Source organism: Physella acuta, unplaced genomic scaffold (assembly GCF_028476545.2).
Source record: "Physella acuta isolate Inbredline_101_S28 unplaced genomic scaffold, ASM2847654v3 ptg000596l, whole genome shotgun sequence".
Taxonomy (NCBI): domain Eukaryota; kingdom Metazoa; phylum Mollusca; class Gastropoda; family Physidae; genus Physella; species Physella acuta.
This window is the reverse complement of record NW_026732115.1, coordinates 356,406-378,886: the sequence shown is the minus strand read 5'-3', so window position 1 is coordinate 378,886 and position 22,481 is coordinate 356,406. Positions and strand designations below refer to the sequence as shown.

The window sequence follows — 22,481 nt, the reverse complement described above, 5'->3', positions numbered from 1 at the left end:
GCTACGCTATTGACTACGAATCAAATACGACACAATAAGAACGGTGGCAGAACTAAAATGAGAAGATATACATACATACATACATACATACATACATACATACATACATACATACATACATACATACATACATACATACATACATACATACATACATACATACATACATATATATATATATATATATATATATATATATATATATATATATATATATATATATATATATATATATATATATATAAGGTGATAAACGCCTTTCCCCAACACACGCCCACCTCAATTTACCAACACCTCCTTTTAAGGTCAAAACAAAACAACCCATCTTCTCAGAACACTATACAAAACCAGACGATACGCTATTCCTAATAAGGATTGATAAAGTAATATGCTTTTCTTGGATGTCCTCTAAAGAATAAGTAAAAGCAACAACAAAAAACCATAAGGCGAATAATCTTGCTTATATATGTATTATAAACTAAAAAACCATTTTATCATAACAAAATTTTTATGGCATAAAATATTAACATGGTAATGGACAGTGGCGTAGCCAGGATCGTCTCAAGGGGGGGGGGGGGGGGGGGGCGGGCTCCAATTTTTACCCGGGGACAAACTTTCGATTTGCACCCCCCCCCCCTCAAACTTTCGATTTGACCCCCCCCCCCCCCCTGCCTACGCCACTGGTAATGGACCTTCATCGGATTGCACGCCGGATGTCTGCGAACAAGAACACATTTCATTCGGGGGTTATGTTTCTTTTCCACGAAAGCTATTCTCATGAGAAAAAAAAATATTTAAAAGGCGTTAGCAAGGCCACAGTTATATTTTAAAATTACGTTCGTGAGACATGCGTTAGTCAGTGAGACCTGAGTTAGTCAGTGAGACCTGAGTTAGTCAGTGAGACCTGAGCTAGTCAGTGAGACCTGAGTTAGTCAGTGAGACCTGAGCTAGTCAGTGAGACCTGAGCTAGTCAGTGAGACTTGAGCAAGTCAGTGAGACCTGAGCTAGTCAGTGAGACCTGAGTTAGTCAGTGAGACCTGAGCTAGTCAGTGAGACCTGAGCTAGTCAGTGAGACCTTAGCTAGTCAGTGAGACCTGATATAGTCAGTGAGACCTGAGCTAGTCAATGAGACCTGAGCTAGTCAGTTAGACCTAAGATAGTCAGTGAGACCTGAGCTAGTCAGTTAGACCTAAGATAGTCAGTGAGACCTGAGCTAGTCAGTGAGACCTGTATTAGTCAGTGAGACCTGATATAGTCAGTGAGACCTTAGCTAGTCACTGAGACCTGAGCTAGTCAGTGAGACGTGAGCTAGTTAGAGAGACCTGATCTAGACAGTGAGACCTTAGCTAGTCAGTGAGACCTTAGCTAGTCAGTGAGACGTGATATAGACAGTGAGACCTTAGCTAGTCAGTGAGACCTGATCTAGTCAGTGAGACGTGAGCTAGTCAGTGAGACCTTAGCTAGTCAGTGAGACCTGAGCTAGTCAGTGAAGCATTTTCGTTTTAATTTAATTGAGTGTCAAAAGTAATTTAAAATATAAAAACCCTATCGTAAAATTAATGTTTTAAAAATCCGTTTTATTTACATATAATTTCGGTGTTCTCTATTTATAATATAAATTATATGCAGATGAATTCAAGAAATAATCAAAATACAAAGCCATTCAACAGATTCAAGTTTTGCCGAGAATTTGTAGCATGTGTTAAACAAATGAGTGTAGCTTTAAAAAAATAAAGTATAGACCTCGGTATATGAATGGATGGTGTGGTGAGCACCATGCACGGCCGCCTCTACTTTCCACAACGTGAGGCAGGTGCCCACCGGAGCTGGCTGGACCTAGAGACGTTCTACTGTCCCAAGTACGGACCGAGATCCGAACTCGAGACATACCAAAGGTCATGACATAGTGTAGTTCAGTGTGGGCGATAAATATTGCCAGCATAACGCAAGCTCTACTTGCTGCAGGCTAAACATGTACAACTCAATGGTTCGTTGATTCTGTAGACACGCTTGTGATCACGCGACAGCTGATTCTGTCCTAGCTCTATGTATCACAAGATACCAGAGAACTCTTCAGTCTACAAGTCTACATAATAGATAACATGAGCATAAACCACCTTTGTTGTGTGGTGTGGAAGGTAGTTTATGGAGGTTTTGTGTAAGCTTCTCCCCACCCCCCCCCCCCCCAATCATATTATTGACAATTGAATTACCTATAATGGTGACACATTATTTTACTAATAGATATATGTACATAATAAAACATGTTGGAATCGCAATTTAAGTTGTTTTTTATTGGGGTTTTTTTTTTGTCAATTTTAAGATAGACGTGTCAAGAGAATCTTTCTAAATCAAAAGATGTCTTCCAGAATTACTTCCACTTTACAATGTGGGTTCATAACATATGTATCTTAAACTTTCATCTTTCAGATTAGTTTTACTGTGCCTTGATTCAGATAAACAAGGTGGAAGTTGTTTCAAAACTTTTCAAAGAAAATCATGATAAAAATATATTCTATTTCTAATTTCACTATAAAGTTGATTGTGTAAGATATCAACATTATCTTCTGACATTTTATCTATTACAATGTATGCTAGTCATGTAGCCTACACATTTTCTTACCAATGCCTGCCTTGAGGAGCCGGTTTTGAAGTATTGCAATTCTACTAAAATCTGAAAATTGTTCACTTTGAGTTTAATTTTCTCTAAAAATGTATGATGCTCTGCGACAAATTAATTTTTATAATGATTAATTAAAGTATTTTAAAGTTAATTAAATTTTTTAAAATTAAAAAAATAAAACATTTTCTCATTTTTAAATAGTTAGGTTTTAGTAATCGACGCCAGGGGTAGGGGAAGTAACTAAGCTTTAGCATGTCCAACTACGTACTGGTGTTCTGTTCCTTGATGTAGTCAACAAGAAAATATGTGAACACTGTTAAGATATATGAGAAAATCAGAGAACACGTAATTGTGGGGAAAAACTGGCAAAATACTATTAGTTAAAAAACAATTCATACAAGAACTGCAATACGTGAATTACGTTGGAATCTCCAAGTAAATAAGAAAAAGGGTAGGCCAAAACAAACTTGGAAAAGATCAGTTGTCAGTGAAGCACAGGGAGCCAGAATATTATGGTTCCAACTTGGAGGAATCATACTAAATCGACTATCATGGAGAGGTGTGTTTGCACCCTTCACCACTCACAGGGTCCTTGAGAGTGATGGTGATAATGATGTTACAACACACAAGAAAATCTGAGTTGTTTCCCTTTTTATTAAAATAATAAAACTTAAAACAAATTAAGATTTACAATGTTTGTTTTAAAGTACAATCACTTGAATTCAAACTTTTTTCTTGGTTATAAAACAAGGATGTTGATTTATTGTGTTGGGTCATGGGTGTCTTTCATTTTACAATATTAACAAGCTACTGCAGTTGGTCACTGCACATTCACATAGCAAGGTTACACAATGTTTTGATTACATAAGATCTAGTATTAAAAATTGCAAAACAATGTCTAGAAATTATTTTAAAAACATTTTAAATAGATTCAATTATGTCACATGAATATAGGCTATTACAAGCTAACAATAAAAATGTGTACAGGTATACATATTTTATATGTACTTATATATTTGTCAAACTAATCCTGTGGGTAGTCATGTAAATTTGTGACAAGTTATAAAGATAGAAATTAACACATGTATAAAAATGTATTTCGTTTTTAGTTTACAAAGCAAAGTAAAAATGTTCTAACACTTAAAGAGTTTGTTTAAAGATAAAATAAGTATACTTTATTCATGTGTATAACAGGAAAATATGAAACATAAATTGAAATATCCCAACATAAATCTGACAAAAGTACCAGTCAACAATGCACAGTGCCTCTCCGTTTAACAACAAATGTGGTTTACTGAAAGCGGACTTGCGTCAGTCTCACATCCCCAGTCACTATCACATGGTCTGCTCTTTGAAATGGTTGAATCCTATGGTAAAACTCTGTGAAATGTTGGTTGTTCACTGCGATCTGTAAGGTTAATTCATTTGTTAATCATAGATTTTAATTAATTTTTGTAAACATTCACAAATTCAGAGCCGCAAATTAAAAAAAATAGCAAAAAAATATTTCAGCATGTTTTTAGTAACAAGCTTTAAACATGTCTCAAAAATAATAAATTAACATGATTTTCCTTAAATATAATAATGCATGATTTTTATATAGCTATAAATGGATTGCTTTGCGATGTATTGATTACGTTTAGAATATGTGTGTAGGGCCATTGCCACATATAAACAGGCCTTCGTGATATTTTTGCAAGTGAATACTATAACTAGGATTTGATGAGCAAACTATGTTTTTAGTAATAGTTATTTTAATAGTTGTGGATTATTATATTCAAAGAAAAGACTTTAACTTTCTTTATTTTAGTACATATATAAAAACCAATTATCATGAGCGATTTTTATATATTTACAATTATTTAAACAAAACCTCATTCCTAAAAAACTTCACAGCACTGGTTGAAAACAAATGTGTTGAAATATGCAACACTATTAAAACTGTGTAAAGCAATCTTTAATAATTCTTTTAAAAATAGATTTAATTACATCAAAGCCCATGTCATAATCAGTGGAACTAAACCTGTATCAAGTTTGAAATAAATTGGTTTAGTTGGAAATAGTAATGTTTTATTGGCAAGATTTCACCAAGACAAGACAAAGCATGAGGAGAAATTTTATTTGAAGCTGGTAAAAAAGATGAGAAGCCGACCTTAAAGCCACTTTGTTCTGTCAGGATCATCAGCTCAAAGTTGGTGTTAGGGAAGAAGGGGAAGTAACTCATGTGCCTTTCCTCTGACCCATAGGTACCAGACTGTTTGTGTGTCCTGATCACCTGGTTCCTGTCACTACCGAAGTTAAATCTGGCATCAAAGTGAAGGACGAAGTCTGCTGAATCAAAGGGGCCACAAGACAGGTTGATGGTAAATCTGGAGACATAATTTACATTTGGTTAAACTTCTGATGGAGATGAAATAAATACATCAAAAACTAAATTAACTAAAACATTGCTAAAATGTGTTCAGTTCTTCAGAAACAACTAGAGTAACCTGAAACTGAAAGTTTGTTATTTTCTATTTAAAAAAAACAAACAAGAAATATATAATTTTTTACAGTCGACAAATACTAACTATATTATAGCAATAGATAAGTAACTATGGCATAAATTTAAAACTGCTGTAACAGAAATTACTGATGTACCTGCTTGGGTTAGGGAAAGGAACTCCTGTGATGTAGATTATTTTTCCTGGATACAGTCCCCCTGGGATGGGAGTTGTAAAAGGTACTGGCTGTAGGAGATATAAGGTTGTGTTAGTTTAAGTAGGTTCACCAGTTGACAGAAAATTCCAAACATAAGTGCCTAAAACAGGATGACTAAACTAAAACAAAAACTTTGGTAACATGATTTTAAATAGTTTTGAAATATGAGGTAAAACAGAATAAACTTTAGAGACATGGACACTAAAATAAATAAAAATATAAGGAAGTTAACTAATATAATTTTTTAAAAAGATAATGAACACAAGAAACACTTAGAAGTAGAAACTAAAAGACAGTAAAAAAAATAGAAATATAAGGAAGTTAATTAATATAATTTGTTTAAAAGATAATGAACACAAGAAACACTTAGAAGTAAAAACTAAAAGACAGTAGAAAAAAAAAAACTCACTGGGTTGTAGATAGGACCTCCTGTGGCAGGATACTGTTACAAGAAGATTTAACAAAAGTTGAATTTTTTAAAATCAATCATGACTCCATTAAAACAAACTCATTACTTAGTTAATCAATCACTTGGTTTTGTAATGATCAGCTTTTGTTTTCCTGTATAACTATTTATTCACTTAATTGGAATAAATTTTAAACTACTGAAGTTACTTTAAAATGTCTCTATTACTTCAAACTATACACAAGTAATTTACTTTGAAATATCTTTAAGCCATATATTTAAAATTGTCTACTTTTAAATATCTACAAACAATTTATTTTAAAATATCTAAATTACTTTAAAGTGTCTACATTACTTTAATATGTGTATAAGACATTGACTTACTGCTGGAGCAGGGGGATAGCTTTGGCCAGTTGGATACTGTTAGAAGAAAAAAAATTTTAATCTTGTTACCATTAATTAACACTAGTCTAAATTTGTCTAAAAACTGATAACACTGTAACTGAAAGCAAAAAAAAAGGACAATTTTTCTAAGGTGAAGTGCAATTAACTTAATTTCTGACTTCATACTTAAGTAATCTTCATGTTGGCTACTTACTGATGGAGCAGCTGGGTAGCTTGGGGCAGCTGGGAACTAAAACAAAAATATATTGATCATTATTAAATTTATTAAAACAAAAACATTTATTAATGAGAATTAAATTAAAAAAAACAAAAACCAAACATATTTATACAAGCTATTATAATCATTTTTAATGACACTGCTTTAAATGAACATATAACAAGAATGTTGTAAGAATTTAAAATGAAACTTACTGAAGGAGGAACATAGCTGGGTACCGCCGGGAACTGAAACAATATTATGTAATTATTGAATGAACATTTGTGGGGATAATATTTAAATATATAAACAACATGAAAATACATAATAAATGTTAATGGGGTTTGTTTTTAAATTAGACTCACAGAGAATTTGTTCAATTAGTAATAAATTTGTAGAAAAACTCAAACACCTTAATATTGAGGCAACTAAGCATGATTTGCAGTTTGTTTAATTTTAGAGTATTTCCCCTTTGATAACAGGCAAAATTCAAAATTGTTAAAGACTTTTTTGAAGAAAAGTATACAAATGTAAGAAATATGTCAATAAGGTTATATAATCATAAATTATTTTTAAAAATGCAGGCTACCATTAAATTATTTACATAAAAGTCTGAAATTTTGTTATTACCATAAAATAAAATAGGCAATAAAAATGCATTAGTTTAACTAAACAAAATTAACAGATTTATAAAATCTTCAATCAATTTGGCAGCTTAAAGTCAGATAGAGGCTGTTGTAAAGGTTATAATGTAGAACACAAGCAAATACTTACAGAAGATGGTGCTCCACGGAACTGAATAAATGTAATGTTGCAGTCACCTGCAATGTGGACATACTGTACACTCTCTTTGGGTAGTCGGTGGAAAAATGTACAAAAGTGGTGGTGGTTGACTTTTATCTGGAGAAAAATGGGGATGTGTCTTAAACAGAGACAAATGATTTTCTCACTAATTAATTAAAACATCATTTCTTTAGATTTGTCTCATAGATTTGCAAACAATGTGATTAACATGAAATTTTTTAAAATACTTAGTCAATTGATTTAACTTCATTCTTCTTCCTCATTCTTAATTGTAAAATTGGAAGAGATTTCTTCCAACACAATTAACATTACATGACAACTTGTTATAAGCTGCAGACTCTGATTTCAGCCTGCTTTTCTTTCTGGATTTGCCTTATGTAATATGTAGGTTTTGTTAAACCAAGAACAAACTACAAGGCAGCATTTTTTTTTATTTTAGAACTTTCTCTCCTAGATCGGTTGCTGGCCCATTGAACCTCCTCTGGCTAGAGGTCTAAGCTCAGGACATTTAGCAACAAAAACAAATATTTTGGACCATAAAAAAACTGTTATGACTATATTCTTACTTCATAACCCTGGTGTGTTACTTTAACATGCATTTCAAAATTATGTCCACGTCTGAATGGCATCCCTCCAGAAGTTTCCTCACTGCCCCAGTTCCCAGCCTGCTTGTGATTCCTGACAACCTTTCCATCGTTGAACCTCGGGTTGAAGTGAAGAGCACAATCTTGGTCCAAGTTGGGGCCAACACACAAGTTGATGCTGAATCTAAAAATATTTCCACAAACTGATTTCTGATACTGATACAATTTGTTCAAAGAATTTTAATTTTTTTGTAATTTTAATTACTAGATTCTAGATCTAATTAATTATGGATTAAATTAAACTGCTTAAAATGTCCTGTTAAAAATGTCCTGTTAAAATATAATGCTGAACTGCAATGTCCATACCTGTCAAAGTTTGGGTGAGTCCTGCCAGCTATCACAACATCCGTTCCAACATGGATGCCGCCAGGAATGTGCCCAGAGTAAGGGAGGATAATCTGTCAATTATATTTAATCTGTCAATCATATTTAATCTGTCAATTATATTTAATCTGTCAATCATATTTAATCTGTCAATTATATTTAATCTGTCAATTATATTTAATCTGTCAACCATATTTAATCTGTCGATTATATTTAATCTGTCAATTATATTTAATATGTCAATTATATTTAATCTGTCAATCATATTTTGGCTACATACAGAATAGTAATATGAATATAGATCTAGATTTTCATTATAAAACAAGAAACAGATCACACACAAAATTTTGCTTTTTATGTTTTGGTTACCATGAATGACATTGGTCATTGACAAAGTAGACTAGACTCTAGATCTAGATATCTAGATTCTAATTGTTTTATAAGATTTTATTAAAAATTCTTTTAACTAACAAATCACAATTTGAATACAGTTTAAACTCTAGGGGCCTACAAACCTTATTTAATTAATAAATGGAAAACAGATTTTCATTATAAAACAAGAAACAGATCACACACAAAATTTTGCTTTTTATGTTTTGGTTACCATGAATGACATTGGCCATTGACAAAGTAGACTAGACTCTAGTTCTAGATCTAGATCTAGACTAGATTCTAATTAAATTGTTTTAGATTTTTTATTTTTAAAATTTTTGATTTTTTAACTAGATCTAGATCCATCTAATCTAGAGTCTAGATAGATCTATCTAGAATCTAGATTCATACACCAGCAATTATTCCAAAGGTTACTTTGCTTACATGTTTACTAGATCTAGATCTAATGGACACCAGCGAGAAACGTCTCAAATGTATTTGAGAGGTGTCAGTGTATAGATCTAGATCTAATCTAGTTCTAGGATCTAGATCTAGAAATCTAGATCTAGATCTAGATCTAGATTCTAGATCTAAATTCATTTAAAAATCTTGCACGGCGTAGTTACAATTAAAATGGTTATAAAATCCTGGGTAATCCCTTAGTTTAGCGTCGGTTATTATTCCGGAATCGTATAGCAGTAAAAAACAGTGAAACAATAACAAAGTCTGTCACACACTTCCGGAATTCACCGGAAGTACCGTAAACCATACTTTATTTGGCGTCTTCTTTTATTTTTAAACAGAATGTTTAAAATTTGGATAGATTTATTTTTGTAATCATTTTTACATTTTGTAATCATTTTTACTATTTTCGTAATCTAGATTTTTTTACTTGGCCTAGCAGCTAGATATCTAGCTTGATCTAGATTTAAATAATTAATGGTCGCAAATCCGCTGCAAGCCAAAAACATTAAATTATTACATTTGATACATTATTTATATTTATATATGTTTTTATTTTTAGATCTACTAATTTAAATCTAGTATTATATTTATTCTTGTTTCCTTTTGTCGATTAAACTTAAAAAATTAAAACATTAATTTACTACAATCGACTTTCAATTTATTTATATTTCAATGGTCAAATAAACCATGGTTTACCGTAACTCTAATTACCGAAACTCAACAAACATTACCCAATAATTTCCGACGCTAAACTAAGGGATTACCAAATCCTGTCTGTCTGGTTTTTTTCGGACTTTACTAAAGATTGGATGTATTTGATGTTTTTAATATTTTCGGTAACTAAATAAAAATTTAAAAAAAAAAGCAAAAACAATTTGATGGTTTTCACGTGTAATGACGACATAAACAATGGCCGCCATAAATTTTATTGTACACATGTAAGCTAAAAATAGAAAAAATAGGTCATGGTGTTTAAATTTGCATAGTTATTTAAAAACTTGATCTGCAAAGTTTTGTAAACAAAATAACTATAAAGTGGGGCTGTCAGAAATCGATCACGGAGTTCCTTTACAGCCAATCAATGTTTGTCTTACGAAAGTGAAACATCGGGTTATAACTTAGGCTTGATGAAAATAAATAGAAATGTAGCCTTAAACTCAACAAATTATTTTCAAGTTCTCTGGATCTGCAACTTGATTCTAAATTCTAAAAATATTATATTTCTGAATTAATTTTAGGCTTTAGTTTTTAATAAAATTTTATCTTTTATTAGTTTTATGGTCATAAATCTAAAAAAGCACATTTTTATTCCATGTCAACAACATTACGGAAGGAATCTCGTCAACTCGCTGGTGTCCATTTAAATATTAGGGGGCCTACTAAATAATATTTAGATCTAGGTATTAGATCTATATATCTAGATCTAATTATTACTAACGTCAAATACTTTAGTATATTACTTTTTTAGTAAAGTGATTTTTGTTTCTGTTAGTATGTTAGTTAGCACTTTTTTTTTCTCTAAATACCGCACCAAATAGCAGATCAAAAATGCCAGACTTTTTGCATCTTAGAGTTAAAATATTTTCTCTACTTACGTTGTTACCCATAGCTTCATACAGTCCCGGACCCTTCTGTACCAGAGCTGTTGACGAATAAGATTAGAGACTGTCTTACAAAATGTTTTTAGATAACGTAGATCTATATGTTATCAGGCTGTAGATAACATAAGTGGTTGTGATATATAACGTAGTTCAATGAATTGAAAGTATCCTTCCAAATGGAAAAAAAAACGAGGTTACAGTTAAAACAATCATACTAGTACTACTAGCCCTTCACTAAAAATAAGATAGGGTAACAATAAACGGTAGTGTGTTTTGATTATTGACTTAGAGATAAGATGATATAAACGTGTAAAATGTTTGCTGTGTTCGTGAATTAGTGTGTTAGTGTGCTTGAGTCTCCATGACAACGTTATCTCTTACCAATCTAACAACCGGTGGGCGGACAAAGTCTAAAAATAATACATTTTGGTTACTCAACACTGACAAAATATCAAACTATTCCAGCCTCACTTTAATGATAAATAGATAGATCAGACACTGCCATACAGGCATACAGGTTTATGTATGAGTTAGAGCAGACACCATCTAAAACACAAAATTGCTACAACAATTACTTTTTAGTGTTTTGATGGATGTAGGCATAAAGACCTAAATCCATTTCAGTTTAGGTCTATAACTTATTAACTCTGAGAATAAAATCAACCATAATTAACCGTGTCGGGATGTCAGAGCGAGCCAAAAATGTCCGCAAAGAACACACATGTGTGCACTGTGTTGACACAACCCTTGACCTACATCGCCGTACACACGTTCCTATTGTTTTTAGAGTTAGGGCCTAGCCCCTCTGCTGTTTTATCTGTGACTTATGTCTTGTTGACTTATGACTTACCTCTGATTGTTTTGGTCATTAAACGACTATAAAGTTTTAACTGTTAAACACGTGAATAAATAGTTTAGCTGTTAAACGCGTGATTTAATTTTAATTGTTTTAACCGTTGAACCCATGTTTTAGCGTAGGCCCTACTGATAATCACACGATTGAATGTCGCACAGAAATTTAATGTTAAATAAAGTTCTAAATGTGTTGACCAGTTTAAACTTTACAAAATATCCTACTTACATTCACGAATGTTTTCTCTGTAATGAATGATCTCAACAAACAGGATCTTCTATTATTTATCTTTTAAGTGTCTGTGAACTTTGACCTTTAATTAAAGCTAGTCGTATTACATTTATACACTCATCGGCAACTATGTGAGCTATTTTTAGCAATCTAGTCACAACACTGTTGGGCAATGTCCATGTTGTGTTATCATGCGACGGTGGATTATAAAGATGGGATAACAATGGGATGGGATTGGAGAAAACAATTACGAAAGAGCTGAATTTGTGGAAGGGGGCTAGAACATTTATCATTTCCATTTATGTCTACAAAAACCCCTGCCACAGACCCTAATCCCTAATATTGTCTAACGCTAGAGTCCACTCATCAGTATTTCACTGCTATACTTCCATGATCTTATACAATAGTTTTATTTACATTAGCGTCAGTGGGTAGGGCGACACCGGAAGTACTATCAGTGTTTCTTCCAGATTTTTTCTCCGGGGGTGGGGGTGCACTTGACATTTTAAAAGTATATATTTTCTGTATAAAATCCATTTCGTACGGGGGAGGGTGGGCGGTAGACTCCCTCTCTTCCCCCCCCCCCCCATGAAGAGGTGCCTGGAAGAAACACTGACTGCTATCTCAGGGAGCAACACACAGGAAGTTGTAATCTCCCCCCCCCCCCTTAACACCACACACAACGGATGGTGTCACCGTAGCTTGATCGCGTGATTGGCTACCATATACTGCTGCACCCTAGGTTGTGGCACCATTACCTAACTAGATGTAGAAATCTATAAATATAAGTCTTAAGCAAGGACGTGCTGATGGTCATAGGGCTATCAACACACAGAGACAGCAACACACAGAGACAGCAACACACACATACAGCAACATACACAGACAGCAACACACACGGACAGCAACACACACGGACAGCAACACACAGACAGGAACACACACAGACAGCAACACACACAGACAGCAACACAGACAGCAACACACACAGACAGCAACATACACAGACAGCAACACACACAGACAGCAACACACACAGACAGCAACACAGACAGCAACACACACAGACAGCAACACACACAGACAGCAACACAGACAGCAACACACACAGACAGCAACATACACAGACAGCACCACACACAGACAGCAACACACACAGACAGCAACACAGACAGCAACACACACAGACAGCAACATACACAGACAGCAACACACACAGACAGCAACACACACAGACAGCAACACAGACAGCAACACACACAGACAGCAACATACACAGACAGCAACACACACAGACAGCAACACACACAGACAGCAACACACACGACAGCAACACACACAGACAGCAACACACACAGACAGCAACACACACAGACAGCAACACACACGGACAGCAACACACAGAGACAGCAACACACACATACAGCAACATACACAGACAGCAACACACACAGACAGCAACACACACAGACAGCAACACAGACAGCAACACACACAGACAGCAACACACACAGACAGCAACACAGACAGCAACACACACAGACAGCAACATACACAGACAGCACCACACACAGACAGCAACACACACGACAGCAACACACACAGACAGCAACACACACAGACAGCAACATACACAGACAGCAACACACACAGACAGCAACACACACAGACAGCAACACAGACAGCAACACACACAGACAGCAACACACACAGACAGCAACACAGAGACAGCAACACACACAGACAGCAACACACACAGACAGCAACACAGACAGCAACACACACAGACAGCAACATACACAGACAGCAACACAGACAGCAACACACACAGACAGCAACATACACAGACAGCAACACACACAGACAGCAACACACACAGACAGCAACACAGACAGCAACACACACAGACAGCAACACACACAGACAGCAACACAGAGACAGCAACACACACAGACAGCAACACACACAGACAGCAACACACACAGACAGCAACACACACGGACAGCAACACACACAGACAGCAACACACACAGACAGCAACACAGACAGCAACACACACAGACAGCAACATACACAGACAGCAACACACACAGACAGCAACACACACAGACAGCAACACAGACAGCAACACACACAGACAGCAACACACACAGACAGCAACACAGAGACAGCAACACACACAGACAGCAACACACACAGACAGCAACACACACAGACAGCAACACACACGGACAGCAACACACACAGACAGCAACACACACGGACAACAACACACACAACAGCAACACACACAGACAGCAACACACACGACAGCAACACACACAGACAGCAACACACACAGACAGCAACACACACGACAGCAACACACACAGACAGCAACACACACAGACAACAACACACACAGACAGCAACATACACAGACAGCACCACACACAGACAACAACACACACAGACAGCACCACATGCATGTTTCATGTATACGGGGACTCTGTCACCTACATACATTAGTACCCACAAACACGTGTACTTATCAAAATTGACATAACAATTGTACACAGTAATTACACATTGGCATTTTAATTAATAGAGCCTTATCAACTGAACATTTTAAATCTTTCACAGACGTGACTGCACTTTGTTTAAACTTGACGATGTGTTTCAGACATTGCCCGTCTATCTTGTATATCCTGATAGAAGATAATTCAGGCAAAACAAGCGTCCCTATAACAATGACAGACGTATCAAGTATCTCGCTGAAACACAGGATACTGGCGTCATTCAGCCCCATTAAGTCTAGGCTCCCTGACCTACAGTTGGTGAAGAATCCCGTGCACTGTGTAGGCTATGTACCCTCTGATAGGGATAGTGGATTTTATGACGTCGTACATTTAAAGATACGTGGTATTAACTAAACATAATACGTTTCGAGTTAGCAAGTCAAGCTATGGGTTAATGGTCTAGTTAAAGCTACAATACGAAGCCCAACATACAAAGCTATGGGCTTGGTGTGGTGTTGTGGTGTATTGGTGTAGCAATAGGTCTGAATTGTAATGTGTCGACGTTGGTGTCGTGTGGTAGTGTGTTGATGTTGGTGTCGGGTGGTAGTGTGTTGATGTGTGGTATGTTGGTGTGGTGTGTTGGTGTGTTGATGTAGCAATAGGTCTGATTGGTGGTGTGTCGATGTTGGTGTGGTGGTGTGTTGATGTTGGTGTTGTGTTGATGTTGGTGTGTTGTGGTGGTGTGTCGATGTTAATGTGGTGGTGTGTTGATGTTGGTGTGGTGGTGTGTTGATGTTGGTGTGTTGTGGTGGTGTGTCGATGTTGGTGTGGTGGTGTGTTGATGTTGGTGTGTTGTGGTGGTGTGTCAAGGTTGGTGTGGTGGTGTATTGATGTTGGTGGTGTGTTGATGTTGGTGTGTTGTGGTGGTGTGTCGATGTTGGTGTTGTGGTGTGTTGATGTTGGTGTTGTGTTGATGTTGGTGGTGTGTTGATGTTGGTGTGTTGTGGTGGTGTGTCGATGTTGGTGTTGTGTTGATGTTGGTGTGTTGTGGTGGTGTGTCGATGTTGGTGTGGTGGTGTGTCGATGTTGGTGTTGTGTTGATGTTGGTGTGTTGTGGTGGTGTGTCGATGTTGGTGTTGTGGTGTGTTGATATTGGTGGTGTGTTGATGTTGGTGTGTTGTGGTGGTGTGTCGATGTTGGTGTTGTGGTGTGTTGATGTTGGTGGTGTGTTGATGTTGGTGTGTTGTGTTGTGGTGGTGTGTCGATGTTCGAGTAGTGTGGTGGTCTGTTGATGTTGTTTTGGTGGGGTGTGGTGGTGTGGTGTGTTGATGCTGGTGTGGTGTGTTGATGTTGGTGTGTTGAGGTGGTGTGTTGATGTAGGAATAGGTCTGACAGGTGAAACAGTGGTACATTGTCAGGTGGAGTAGGCCCTTAATGTAGAAAAACAAGGGGAATTCTTTAACCTGACACTTTTAAGTTCCGGGTTTCTTTCACTTTGCCGTGGCCGGCCATTCCTTTTAATCGATATTGGACTGAATACGATACGGCCCATATGGGTCTTGGTTTTTACCCAGAACGTTACAGGTTGCCAGAAAAAAAGACGTTGTTATAAGGTGAAACTTAGTTTTACTACAACAAATCTATAGTACAACTTCTCTCCATCTCCACAACCACCACACATCTCTTCTTTAATGCTTATAGTTTTGGTTAGTGTGTTTCACCAACAGTGTCAACTTTACCAGGTGAGCAGCAGATGATCTGCCTCGTGTTTGGTGGCTTACAACCTGCTGGTAAGTTCAACCTCACAACATCTGCTGGTAAGTTCAACCTCACATCTGCTGGTAAGTTCAACCTCACAACATCTGCTGGTAAGTTCAACCTCACATGTGCTGGTTTGTTCAACCTCACAACATTTGCTGGTAAGTTCAACCTTACAACATCTGCTGGTTTGTTCAACCTTGAACTGGTTAGAACTTAACAGTCTCTATATCAAAACCGAGAGTGACATGTCATCCTCCATTAATTAGCTGAATCACCCCCCCCCCCCTTTCCACATCACACACTACACATCACAAAATGCACAGCAACTAAAATGTACACTAAATAACAGGTGAATAACATCCCACATCCCTGACATGTACGGGGGGTGGGGTAGGGGGTTAGATCCAGATCATGCGCTGGACTGTCCAGACAACATATTGACCATAGACAATGTTGACTGTAAGTATAGTAGTCACGTATTTAATAAAAGTAACATAACCGCCAGAGTAGTATTCACGTGTAATGTCACTACATTTTAAACTTCTTACAACTAGATAAAACAACAGCATCAACACTTACTTGTCATGTAAACTCCTGACATTCTCCTCTGCAGACCTACACAGCTAATATCTCAGCTAAACAGAAAGTGCAGCACTCTGTGAGTTTCACAAGAAAGAATGCTGTTTCCCAGAAGCGCTCCACCCCAGCCCTCCCCGTCAGGTTAAACAATCGACCTACATTCACTCAACTCCTGCAGCTTTTTTTCGCGAGCCTGGTAGGATCGATTCTACCTTTTTTATGAACGAATCGATTTTCTCCCTGACTCTTTTTTAACAAGAAACTACTCTTTCTCTAACCTATTCAATGAAAACAACAGCCAACACCTGGTTTCATAGAATTTTCGCCTAACATAAGACTTTGTTCAGTTGCCTACACAACTGCACCCTAGCCTGAGGACAGGAAAATGTCAGCAGATGTCACGTGATATGCTACACAGCTGTCATCAACTGGGCGAGAACATGCTAATAAACTAAATTAATGAATGGGGATTAATCAGCTTTGGGAGAGGTACACGTTGAAGGGGGTACAATTTAATGCTGGAGGCTACATTAATAAAAACTCAGAAATATTTCCGTGGTGCATTAAATTAAAGGTGACATAATCAGTAGTAAGCGCATAAATAAATGATAGAAAAGATGCCTAAATTGTGAATTCAAGAAGTGTGCAGTATTTAAAGCGTTATTTAAAAACGTGTGTTGATGTATTGATTTATTAATAAGGGATGAGTCACTAAGCACGCGGTTATGATAATTTATCCAATATTAATTAATGGCGACATTACCGATCCTGCAGACGGATAGGTGTGTTTGAGTTACGTCATTATTGATATACATTATTTATACAAATCCAGATTGACTTAATAACTAAAATTACCTGAAACGAATTATGAAACAAACAACTTGATTAACTGTTTATCTGGGACCTACCTAAGCCTAACCTGAACCACAACTGGAATGGTGCAGTTGTCAGTTAAAACTTGCGTCAAATTTATGGTCTCTTTCTTAATCGTGGGCTTGCACCACAATCTCTAACACAGATAAATCGGAGACCTGGTCATATATCCCTCCCTCCCCACCCCAAATCCTCCTCTACCTGACAAAGCAGTAACACTGGTAACAGGAAGTCCGCGACAAACTTTGGGGAAATTTTGGTTTTATTTCCTCCTTCTTTTCTTATTGAGTTTTTTTTTTTCAAAAGAAAAATTTTAACTGAAAAAATCTAAAAAAATTATAAATGTTGTAACGACTTTTTATTCAACCAAAACACATTAATTACGTAATTTGTAATTTAAAATCAAGGGTTCTCATTATGTGAAACCATATGCCCCGAATCATGGTATAGCTAAACTTCATCTTGACCTTTTACATACAGTTTTCCTTGAATTATGGCACAGATCAGTTTCATATTGACGCTCCACACACATTTGTCAATATTTCCGTTTACTCAATGATTGATCGCTTTAAAAATTACCCCAAGAGAAGCAATAATTAGTATGTTTTTAAAAAGTTTTTTTTTCACTAGGTGTCATCCATACATGACGACACGAATTTAAAACCGATGTATATAACCCTCTTTAGTTTTAAAACCGATGTGTATAACCCTCTTTAGTTTTAAAACCGATGTGTATAACCCAGTGGCGTAGCGAGGTCGGGTGTCACCCGGTGTCACCCACCCCCCCTCCCAGAGGCGTAGCGACCCTTCCCTGGGACAAACTTTCACATTTTCGATTTGCACCCCCCCCCTCCCCTCAAGTTTTTCTCTATATATTTTGCTATTTGTTTGCCTTGGTATCACCCCCCTAAATGGTGTCACCCGGTGCGGTTCCACTTTTCTCACATTTTCTTGGAACTAAACAGCGGCAAAGTAGGTCACTGGGTCAAGGTATGCATTGTTTTTATATGGAGGACAAAATGGCGGACGTGCTGCCGACAGTGCCAGCAGTCTAAAATCGAAATTTGATAGCTCGGCATTTTATTGTGGAAGATTCAGATTCTATACTTAAAGCTCTGTTCACTCAGATACTGTAGAAAAGTCAATGTGAACAATAACACTTATCACATATCTATCGGTCCGATGAAAAAACAATGTGAATGTACGTTTGATTACAAGGAGTGGGCAAAAAAAAAGTATTTTTTTTTTATGAGATAGTCAGGTTATTTAAAAAACAGCTTTAACTAGATAAATCTATATGTGTCAAGCTCTTGAAGTGTAAAATATTTTATAATATAAGAATTGCTCACCCTTTTTGTTTTTCTTGTGTGGCATTATGGTTTAGTTTATTGAGTACGGTTTAGTCATGCAGTTATATCCTGAGCTAGGGAGAGACAGCCAGACAGAAATCGATGGCCCAAACTTGACTCACGGTCTGGGATCACGGGCTGTTGATAGTGCTCACCAGTAGCCGCTCACGGTGTGACTAATCTAGGTCAAACACCGCGGATAAATTAGCAGATTCTCAGAAAACTGTTTTCCGCGGAAACATTTTTTGTTTGTTTTTAAACTGTACAGGCATTAAGTAGAACTAAATATAGCTTAAGAGAAAATGCTTGTAGATTGATGAATTTATCAATGTATCAATAGTACACGGGAGAGAAAACTAATGTTAAAAGATTGACTGTATTCCACGACCAGTATCCAAAATTTACAGTAAACTGTAGGATGACGCGATAAAACACAGGGAGGGGGGGGGGGGATATTTAGCAGGGACCTTGTCGTGTTTTTCAGCTGACTAAGCGACTGGTGTTTTAAGACTTTTAAACATTCATCATATTAACATATTTGATTAGACAACATTCTTCAGGATAGCTACATTAATTTTCTTTTTTGTAAATAAAATTATTTTTTTTTAATACACTATATGCTTATAGACGCAAGCAGAGATAAACAATATTAACATGAAACATAAGTATACGACAGATAAGCCTACATATGCAGGGATATACATAAAACATAAGTGTACAATAGATAAATATGCAGAGGTACACACAAGCAGAGATACATATTGTTCGTGTAGTTACACGTACTTATGTAGTTAAACAGATACACCAGCGCATCCATACTGATAGTCAGTGACACGCACATATCCAGTAAAACACAGACAATTCAGGCTACAGATACACGCAGATACAGATACACACAAAAACAAAGACAGCTCGAGTTAAAATGCCACACAAAATCTAGTTCAAAGAAATGTATTTACATTTTTATTTCAGTAAGGTGGAAGTGGCTTTCGCGCATTTGTCGCAATCAGGCAAGTGTCCATTCGGTCCAGACAGGTAGACAGACAGATAGATAATTTATAAATACATATATATATACATATATATGCATTAAGAAACATATAAATATATATAGGCCTATATGTATATATATATATATATATATATATATATATATATATATATATATATATATGTTGGCTGGTACCAAATTGTTGATTCTTAAGTAAGCATGTTGGCTGGTACTATATTGTTTATTTTTAAGTAAAATGGTAACTTGGGTGCTTATTAAAGGGGCTAAGGTGACTAGGACTAGTTACGGAAACCCAAGGGGTTAATCTAAGATATTGGGGATGAGCAGGCCAGGGAAATCTAAATTTTAATTAAAATGTTATCGGCTCACTCTGATCGTTAAGGGCTACGAGCTCTATGCAGGTGCATGAGTGGCACGTAATGATGGGAAGACACCCGAGGTGATTTATGTCTAAAGTTGAGTCCGGGCATGCCGCTGGACGTCCCGGTAGAATCATTACTCATGATCTCTGTTGTGGTCAGTTGTTAGGTGTGAAACGCGGCGGGAGTGCCGTGTGGCCATACGTTAGCTCGAGCGGTGTATGACACGATAGTTAGCCCTGAGACTACGGGAAGATCTATAGCGGTCAGTTATCGGGTGTTCAACGCATGGGTGCATAGTGACCGGTGTTATCTCGAACGTCGAGAGATGGGACGGAGCCCAACTCGGGTTCTATAGCTCTAGGGAGATGATAAGGGGGGTGAGACTAACCTATATATGAGGAAGGGCAACTATGTTGAGGTCTCTTTCTCTGACAGACACATAGGCTAGACACGATGGTCTAGGCCTCGGATGGTGGCAGCCTTATGGCTGGCCACTAAGGCTGGATTATTGGCCCAGCCGATGTTTTGTTGCTGTACATATGTGTTTCGTTCCAGATATTTACATATGTGACCTATGTTTATACATGTGGCCTATGTTGTACCAGTGGCCAAACGTCTGCCGTGTAGATATGTTCTTCGTTCCAGTGGCCATTATCTTTGTGGCCCGATGTTTGTACCAGTGGCCAAATGTTCTATTCCAGTGGCTGGAAATCTTCCTGCCGTGTAAATATGTTCTTCGTCCAGTGGCCATTATCTTTGTGGCCCAATGTTGTATTCCAGTGGCTGGAAAACTTCCTGCCGCTTTAGTGTCGAGCTAGATTGTTGTGAGTACTGATGAGTATTCATAGATGAACTTTAACCGTGTTTGATTAGTGGAATCAGAATTAGTGATGATAACATTTACCCGTGTGATTCTGGGATTACATAACAGTGCAAGTAGTAAAGTTAGAACTAGAGACGATGTCTTTTACGTTTTTGATTTTGAGATTACATAGCAGTACAAGTGAAATTAGGACTAGAAAGAATAACTTTGACAAGTGTGATTCTGAGATTACATAAGCAGTGCAAGTATTTAAGTTAGGACTAGAGGATATGACATGTGTGAATTCTGAGTTGTGTAAATGTAGATTTGCTATTCACACTTATATATGTGTTTTCTATGAATTAATGTCAGTTACCACGGTGACTAATTCTGCATTGAAATGTAAGTTTGATTATTTTTGTCTTTTTGACTTGTATTAGAAATTCAAGTGATGTTTTCTTGAATAAGAAAGACTGGCCAGGTCTTATTTGTATTGTGTCTTTGCTTTTAAGATATAAATCTTTGTGACGTCAAACAAAGATAAATAAATGCATATTATGTGTGTTTACTATGTTTTATTTTTAGTTTAATATTGGTGTTGTATAGATGTTAATTAGTTTTGCTCAGGTCTTATTAGACCCCTTTGCCACCACACAAAGGTGCACGGATGAGTGAATAAGAACACCTCTTCGGTTTAAACCCCCCTAACATTTGGTGTCAGAAGTAAGAGATAAGATATCTATTTCTCGACGAACCCCTAACATTTGGTAGCAACGAGTGGGATCCGTGCTTGAGCAAACTAAATTAAAAAATTTTAAATTGGTTTTTAAATATGTTGAGTATATAATGGTTTACCTCAGCATAATTTTTTATATTATTGCCTTTTTTATTTGCAGTGTTAACTTTTGGAACGTGTAGAATACGTTTAATTTACTGTAATAATTTTTGTGTGATGACTGTTAATTTTTGTGTGTTCCTGATGAACACATTGTGCTAATGTAACACATTTTATTAGCACTTACGGAATTATTTTTAGACCATTTTTTATAAGAATTTGGGTAGCCAGTTGACATGCAACCTTTGTAAGTTTTAATGGTGTTGAACGTATTACTGGCAACTATGGTATTCGTTGAATAGTAATTATTGTAGATGAAACATGCTGTTACGTAATTTTATGACTGGGAAGACTTGGCTGATATTGGTACTGGACGTACATTATCAGGCCTTGTGGTATAAAATTATGTGTGACTGACTGGTATTTATCTTTATTGATGGCCATTTATTTGTAGCCTAAAGGCGTGATTTGTCCATTTTGGTTAACTACCCTTTAAAGATAAGTATGTGTTTATACCTGGTTTCAGTAGATGTTCATTTTTGAGACATTTCAGTATGCTCATTAATGTTTTTGCCTTCAGTGGCCTTTACTGTAAATTAGAGGTGTGTGTTGTGTCAGTAGGTGAACAGTAAAGTAGAATGTTTATCTCAATTAGTTGTCCTTGTTAAGTTGATTGCGGGGACGCAATCATTTTTGCGGGGGAAGCATGTTGGCTGGTACCAAATTGTTGATTCTTAAGTAAGCATGTTGGCTGGTACTATATTGTTTATTTTTAAGTAAAATGGT

At 36.4% G+C, this 22,481-nt stretch overlaps 1 protein-coding gene across 6 annotated transcripts; it reads right to left on the bottom strand.

The window, feature by feature from the left end:
- Positions 1-3,259: 3,259 nt before the first annotated feature.
- On the bottom strand, positions 3,260-18,814 carry LOC131947522 (galectin-4). 6 transcript variants are annotated; one of them, XM_059308760.1, is made up of 12 exons: positions 18,685-18,814; positions 10,535-10,581; positions 8,085-8,176; positions 7,701-7,902; positions 7,105-7,230; positions 6,546-6,578; positions 6,328-6,363; positions 6,114-6,149; positions 5,733-5,765; positions 5,264-5,352; positions 4,776-4,992; positions 3,260-4,031 (listed from the first exon to the last, which is right to left on the bottom strand). In XM_059308760.1, exons 1-12 carry the CDS (start codon positions 18,707-18,709, stop codon positions 3,915-3,917), a joined length of 1,053 nt encoding a protein of 350 aa, XP_059164743.1. In that variant the 5' UTR covers positions 18,710-18,814; the 3' UTR covers positions 3,260-3,914. The 6 variants fall into 6 exon arrangements, with proteins under 6 accessions (XP_059164743.1, XP_059164747.1, XP_059164745.1 ...); XM_059308764.1 differs by lacking the exon at positions 18,685-18,814 and adding an exon at positions 17,371-17,467; XM_059308762.1 differs by lacking the exon at positions 18,685-18,814 and adding an exon at positions 16,463-16,826.
- Positions 18,815-22,481: the final 3,667 nt, after the last annotated feature.

Coding starts and splice junctions, on each gene's coding strand:
- LOC131947522 (XM_059308759.1), bottom strand. CDS start 11,143: ATGCCTACATCCATCAAAACACTAAAAA. Junction 7,903..8,084: donor ACTCACCCAAACTTTGACAG/GTATGGACATTG, acceptor AAATATTTTTAG/ATTCAGCATCAACTTGTGTG. Junction 6,579..7,104: donor TCCGTGGAGCACCATCTTCT/GTAAGTATTTGC, acceptor ATATTGTTTCAG/TTCCCGGCGGTACCCAGCTA.